This window comes from Phoxinus phoxinus (assembly GCF_949152265.1).
Source record: "Phoxinus phoxinus genome assembly, chromosome: 6".
NCBI classification, from domain to species: domain Eukaryota; kingdom Metazoa; phylum Chordata; class Actinopteri; order Cypriniformes; family Leuciscidae; genus Phoxinus; species Phoxinus phoxinus.
Window position 1 is genome coordinate 1,660,549 of NC_136881.1, and position 6,976 is coordinate 1,667,524.

The 6,976-nt window shown below is 37.5% G+C and overlaps 1 protein-coding gene across 1 annotated transcript in view; it reads right to left on the reverse strand.

Annotated features, from left to right (window-relative positions):
* The window catches only part of gart (phosphoribosylglycinamide formyltransferase), a 37,967-nt gene that overhangs the window by 6,723 nt on the left and 24,268 nt on the right, over nucleotides 1–6,976 (reverse strand). The window contains exons 16-21 of the mRNA XM_079615401.1: nucleotides 6,265–6,516; nucleotides 6,017–6,169; nucleotides 4,916–5,119; nucleotides 3,999–4,139; nucleotides 3,326–3,456; nucleotides 1,206–1,347 (exon numbers count right to left, since the gene is read on the reverse strand). Of these exons, the coding sequence (XP_079471527.1) occupies nucleotides 1,206–1,347; nucleotides 3,326–3,456; nucleotides 3,999–4,139; nucleotides 4,916–5,119; nucleotides 6,017–6,169; nucleotides 6,265–6,516 (1,023 nt within the window). The remainder of the gene's footprint in view (nucleotides 1–1,205; nucleotides 1,348–3,325; nucleotides 3,457–3,998; nucleotides 4,140–4,915; nucleotides 5,120–6,016; nucleotides 6,170–6,264; nucleotides 6,517–6,976) is intronic.

Consider the following 6,976-nt stretch of genomic DNA (forward strand, 5'->3'; position numbering starts at 1 on the left):
ATCATTCTTACCATTTTATTCCTGTCCTGTTATTTTAATATCACTGAGAGACTATTCGTCTTTAACTATTTTGAATTAGTTTTTATTTTTGTTCCATTTAAGTGATTTTTTAAAAATATGTCTAAACTGTTTTTATTTTTAGTTAAATTTTTATTTTATTTATTTTAGTACATCAAGTTACTAAATTAAAATTAGTTTTTATATTTTATTTCAGTTTATTTTACTTCAAGTAATACAATTCTCATTTTCATTCTATGTCCAAATAGTTTTTATTGTTTATTTCAAGTCAACATTTCATTAAGCACATTATTTTTTCATTTTCATTTAAGTAGTAATATTGTTGTTTTTAATGTCCAAATAGTTTATTATTTTTATTTAAATTGTAGTTATTTTAGTACAACAATTTTTTTTTTTTTTTTTTGCGTTTATTTTATTTCAAGTAATAAAAATATTTCTTGGCCTCAATATACTTCTGTTATTATTTAGTAAAACCCCTTTAAACAGCAGGATGCCAAATGTAAATGTCAAGTGTCTTATGTTTTGTATCATATTTGATACATCAGGCTTTTATGGCTCATATACTCTGATATTGTGAGAATATGGAGGAACAAACTAAGTTTATTCAGAGGCTCAAACTAAGCAAAAACTATGCAATTTGGTGCAGATTCTGATATTATTATGGACAGAAAGTACAAAACAGTGCAGCGGATACTTGCATGAAATGTATATAAATATCAGAATCTGCCAATAATGTCTTAGTAAGATGATATTTAAATGCTTAGTTTTATGATTAAAGCTCTGTAGTTTTAAAACGTGTAATACAATGATGATTGACAGATGAACAAATAAACCTTCCTCAAAAGCCTGAAGATCATATTTGATACTCATAATTTTTCTAATAAATGATGATGGATAATCAAGTAAACCTGAGCTGCAAATTCATCTTGAAATATTACCAACAATATCAAAGTTATTTAGTTTACTTTAAAGGTGCAGTGTGTAAGTTTTATCGGCATCTAGTGGTGAGGTTGTGAATTGCACCCAACAGAAGTTACGGTGGCCGACAGGAAGTGATGTCGTCGTCTGAGAGTAGCCAGTTAAGCAATGAGGTTTCTTTACAAACATTAATGATGGGATTGGGTTTACTTTATTATTGGGTAAAACGATGTTATGGCGCCCCCTGGTGTTGATGTTCACACACTCACCGCTCCACTTCCTGACGAAGGGTCCCGTGAGGATGCGCATGAATCCCGCCAGACACACGAGCTCCACCGCAAACTCCTCCAGGACCCGGTCTATGGTGCCGTCGAACTCGGCTCTGCTGCCGTACTGCTTATGATCCACGACCTGACCGACAACACCAGAATATCAGAATTAATATACACGTTTACATTTATGCATTCGGCAGACGCTTTTATCCAAAGCAACTTGCATTGCATTTCAAGACAGACATTTACATTCTTATCAGTTCCTGCTTTCCCTGAGAATCGAACCCATGACCTTAGCGTTGCAAGCGCCAACGCTATCAATACGGTGCAAAAGTTCATTTATTTCAGTAATTCAACTTAAAACTAATATATTATATAGACTCGTTACATGCAAAGTGAGATATTTCAAGCCTTTATTTGTTATAATTGTGATGATTATGACTTACAGATTATGAAAACCCCAAATTCAAAATTAGAATATTGTGAAAAGGTTTTCATAAGCTGTAAGCCATAATCATCACAATTATAACAAATAAAGGCTTGAAATATCTCACTTTGCATGTAATGAGTCTATATAATATATTAGTTTCACCTTTTAAGTTGAATTACTGAAATAAATTAACTTTCATTTTCATTCATTTGAAATGGCCCTCAACTTTTATAAACAATATTATAATTTGTCCAGTTTCACCGTATGTTGTAATGATGTGGAAGCTGACAATAGAGCAAGTCAGAAACACAAGAGAAAAAGTTATAAACTCGTTGCAATACATAGTCAGAATTGTGAGATAAAGTTGCAATCATCTGTTTGTTTGTTTTTTTTTTTCGTGGGGAAATTTAATCATCAGCAAGAGTGCCGTTTTTACAAAATATCTGAAAATATGATATCGATTTCATACAAAAAGTTAATATTTTAGACACTATTGTCTGTTTGGAATAATTTCCGTAGGCAACATGAAGCCGAGGTGCAACAGAAGCGGTGTGTGTCTCCGAGCGATGTCTCGTTACTACACGAATCAGCGTTTCTGAACGAATCAATTATTCATTCAAGAAGAGAGTCGCTTGCTTCGTTCCTGAATGAATCAGAAGTTTGAATAAACCGGTTCAGTGAATAACTCACTCATTAAAACCAACTGGCAGTTGTATTTTCATCTTTAAATTATTATATAATTTTTTTTTATTTTGATATTCAAAATCTTATTTTAAAACAATCTCCTAACATTATTTACGCAATTGTAGCTTGTAAAACTGATTTTGATTACCGTTTTCATTTCTATGAAACCCATTTCTGCCACATAAGAAATAAACAATTTGGGAAATCAGTTATTATGACATAAAAAGTCAAAATTATGAGATCAAAACTCAATGATGACATAATTTGTCATAATTGACTTTGTATTTTATAATTATGACTAAATTCATAATTATGAGATGTCATAATTTTGACCAACTCATTAGGACTTTAAGTCATTATTGTGAGAAAAATTCCAAATTATGAGATAAAAAGGCAATCCTGGCGTACTAAGTCAATTATGAGATTATATAAATTATGACATTTTGAGTGTCATAATTATGAGATAAAAAGTAAAAAATTATATTATGAGAAAAATTCATAATTATGAGACAAGTCATGATGATACTAAGTAATGATTGACATTAAAAAGTAAATTATATTAAAAAGTCATAATGATAATACTAACAAGTCAAAACGATGACTTCGGTCATAACTGACTTTTTATGTAATGTAATAATTATTTAGTAGTAGTAAAAATTGCACTTAAAAAAGGTATAAATCCCCTGGAAATCAATTTTAGGAGGTCAATATCAATATTTCAATATCAGCCTTACTGAAAAAGTTAATTTCGTCACTGATGTGAACTCAAAATATGAAGAATATTAAAATCTTCACGAGTCAGCACACAACACTCGTGTATCGTCTATAACTATCGTTTTCGACATAATCACAAAAAATATTGAACTACAGTTTTGTGTGAGTATCGCACACCTCTAAACTAAGATTTAAAAGTGTGGCTCGTTCCTTCATCCGTCACGTCTGGTGAGGACAGTGTTATATGGATGTGTCTACAGAGATTAATAAATATATATATTAGACAAACCCGTGTCTGAATGCCGGCCATAGACGCCCTCTTTAACCCGGTGACGCCCGGTCTGTTGGAGATGACCACCACGATCTCCGCCGAGCTCGACGGTTTCTTCACCTGCTCCATCAGCGCCTGCAGGTTCGTTCCTGTCACACACACACACACACACACACACACACGCGCAAAGTTACTTAGTTTTCCCATTTATTGCCTGACAGCTCTCCTGTCCTCATGTTGAGACAAATCGAAGTGCATTATGTGTGTGTGTGTGTGTGTGTGTGTGTGTGTGTGTGTGTGTGTGTGTGTGTGTGTGTGTGTGTGTGTGTGTGTGTGTAAACATGATGGTTATTGTACTTCTAGGCTAAATGTGAGCAGACATTTACTCATCTCACTTGCACATAAAAAATAATATATTCAATCATAAAATCAGTGAAATGTAAAATCAGAATACTATGCAAACCTCCTAAAGTGTAATGTTAAATAAAAAGTGTTTATGCTTTTAAATCTTACTTTATTGACCAAAGTACTTGCTTTTGATCTTCGATGATTCAGTGAAACCATAAGCAAAAATGACTAATATGTTTTGTTTTTATTGGTAAAGTAAGTGCTAAACCTGGATAACGGAAGCATATGATGCAGGAGAACAACGTTTGTCGACTCTTTACAAAGTAACTTAAGGCACACGCACCGGTTCCCGAGATCAGCACGGCCACTCGGGTCCGCTTGCGCGACGACTGCTCCCCGTTCTGCAGAGCGCTGGTGTCGGGAGAGCGACCCGGACTCTCCTTCAGACTCCGCTCCAGGTTCCGGATCACCACACACTCCGAACCTGCGCGTTCAACAGCAGCAGAAACACACACACACTCAGATCCTGTATGTGTGTGTGTGTGTGTGTGTGTGTGTGTGTGTGTGTGTGTGTGTGTGTGTGTGTGTGTGTGTTGTGTGTGTGTGTGTGTGTGTGTGTGTGTGTGTGTGTGTGTGTGTGTGTGTGTGTGGAGTGTGTTCTGACCGGGTTGTCTGTGCGCGAGTGACCCGATGACCCAGGCCTCCTCTCGGGCCCTCAGGAGCCTCAGCACTCGTTGGCCCTCAGGTCGCTGTGTGTGTGTGTGTGTGTGTGTGTGTGTGTGTGTGTGTGTTGTGTGTTGTGTGTGTGTGTGTGGAGTGTGTTCTGACCCGGTTGTCTGTGCGCGAGTGACCCGATGACCCAGGCCTCCTCTCGGGCCCTCAAGAGCCTCAGCACTCGTTGGCCCTCAGGTCTGCTGTGTGTGTGTGTGTGTGTTCTGACCCGGTTGTCTGTGCGCGAGTGACCCGATGACCCAGGCCTCCTCTCGGGCCCTCAGGAGCCTCAGCACTCGTTGGCCTTTAGGTCTGCTGTGTGTGTGTGTGTGTGTGTGTGTGTGTGTGTGTGTGTGTGTGTGTGTGTGTGTGTGTGTGTGTGTGTGTGTGTGTGTGTGTGTGTGTGTGTGTGTGTGTGTTCTGACCGGGTTGTCTGTGAGCGAGTGACCCGATGACCCAGGCCTCCTCTCGGGCCCTCAGGAGCCTCAGCACTCGTTGGCCCTCAGGTCTGCTGTGTGTGTGTGTGTGTGTGTGTGTGTGTGTTCTGACCCGGTTGTCTGTGAGCGAGTGACCCGATGACCCAGGCCTCCTCTCGGGCCCTCAGGAGCCTCAGCACCCGTTGGCCCTCAGGTCTGCTGACCACGAGCACGGCCCCCAGGCCGAGGTTAAAGGTGCGGCTCATCTCCTCCTCCGACACACACCCGTGAACACACAGCCACGAGAACACACTCGGGATCCTCCAGCGCGTCGCGTCTGAGACCATGAGAATACCATATGAGAAAATATTACAAATATTAAATATTACAACGCATCAAACCTTTCCGAAAATAAATACACTTATTCTTTAATACTAAATATATAAAGATACAGTATAATTATACATTAAAAATATATATATATATTTTAGACTCATTTTTATAATCTCAGAATAAAGTGAATAATTTTGATTCTTTTCATAATTAAATTGTAAAAAATTAATTTGAACATAAACTGCATTTATCAGTCTCTGAAAGCAAGAATATAATCAGTTATTTTTTTTCCACTTTGCATATTTGATTGCCATTTTTTCAAATAATTGTATTTATAAAAAAATAAGTATCACTATTTTACATTTTTTTGTTGCAAATTTAATTACAAACCGCAACTTATTCTTGCTCTCTGTGATTTATATATGCAGTTTATTATTTAATTTTATGAGAACAGAATAAATTCAGTTAGTATACTTTTATTTAGCATGTTAAATTGTAAATAAAATCCGATTCTTTAACATTATTTATATTACAATTTTAATTGCGGTACAACTTATTGTGGCTCTCTGTGATTGACATACGTTTATCATTATAATATTTAATAGTAATCAAGTGTTATAAAAAAAGAAAAATAGTAATCAAGTGTTATTTTTTTATTTTGCCGATTCAATTGTGCAACAATTTTTTTATATATATATAATTTATTGAAGTTTTAATAACAAACCCTGACTTATTTTTGCTCAGTGATTGATATATAAAGTTTATCATTATACTAATTATATGATAAAAGAATATAAATTCAGTAATCATTTTATTTTAATTTTATTTTTATGTATTTATTTTTAATTTATGCAAAAAAAAGCTCCTTTTCCCCGGCAAACTGTGACTGGTCGTTGCTCACCGAGGTCCACTGCCAGCTCTGGCGGGAGAACGCGCGGGATGTTCTCCAAGAGCCCGCCTCCGGTGATGTGGGCGTAGGCCTTCACGGCTCCGCTGCGCAGGATTGGCTGAAGCAAACGGCTGTAGATCTTGGTGGGCGTGAGCAGAACGTCACCTTCAAACCACAGTGCAGACGTGAGGACTCGACACACTCAGTGTATACAATAACAATAAAGATTATGGTATCTCATTATCCCTGATCCGTCATACCGATGCTCTGTCCCGGGGGCCCGAACGGGGCCGGCGTGCCGTACTGCAGGTCGAGCCGCTCCAGGACCTTCCGCACGAGACTGAAGCCGTTGCTGTGGAGCCCCGACGAGGCCACGCCGATGAGCAGGTCTCCCTCAGTGATGTCCCGGAGCCTGGGCAGGACGGCCCCGCGCTCCACGGCCCCCACGCAGAAGCCCGCCAGATCGTACTCGCCGGGGCCGTACACACCCGGCATCTCTGCGGTCTCTCCTCCTGAACACACACACACACACACACACACACACGGTCTTAAAGTGACAGTGCGTAATAAACCTAATGCCTTCTGTACACTTAATATTGATCAAACAACAAAATAAAAAGAGAAAAGCATTCACTGCCGTTTAATAGCTTTAATAAGGATTATTTATATTTAATTTATACAAATAAATATATCTGCTTGAAAGAATAAAGTATGATGTATGTAAGTTAAAGACTGTATAATCATTCATTGGAGGAAAAAAAAGACTGTTCTACTTTAGACGTTTAAGATATTATTTTGTGTCACAGTGCTAAATCTGTGTCTGTGTTGCATGTTCAAACTTGAAAAATTATTTAACAGGTTAATAGATGTTTTCTACGGGAATATAATGGGTTTGGAAATTTTAGAGAAATTCGAAATTAATGCATTACAATTGAACTAAACCCATTCTATTTTAGTCGACTAAAATCTTAT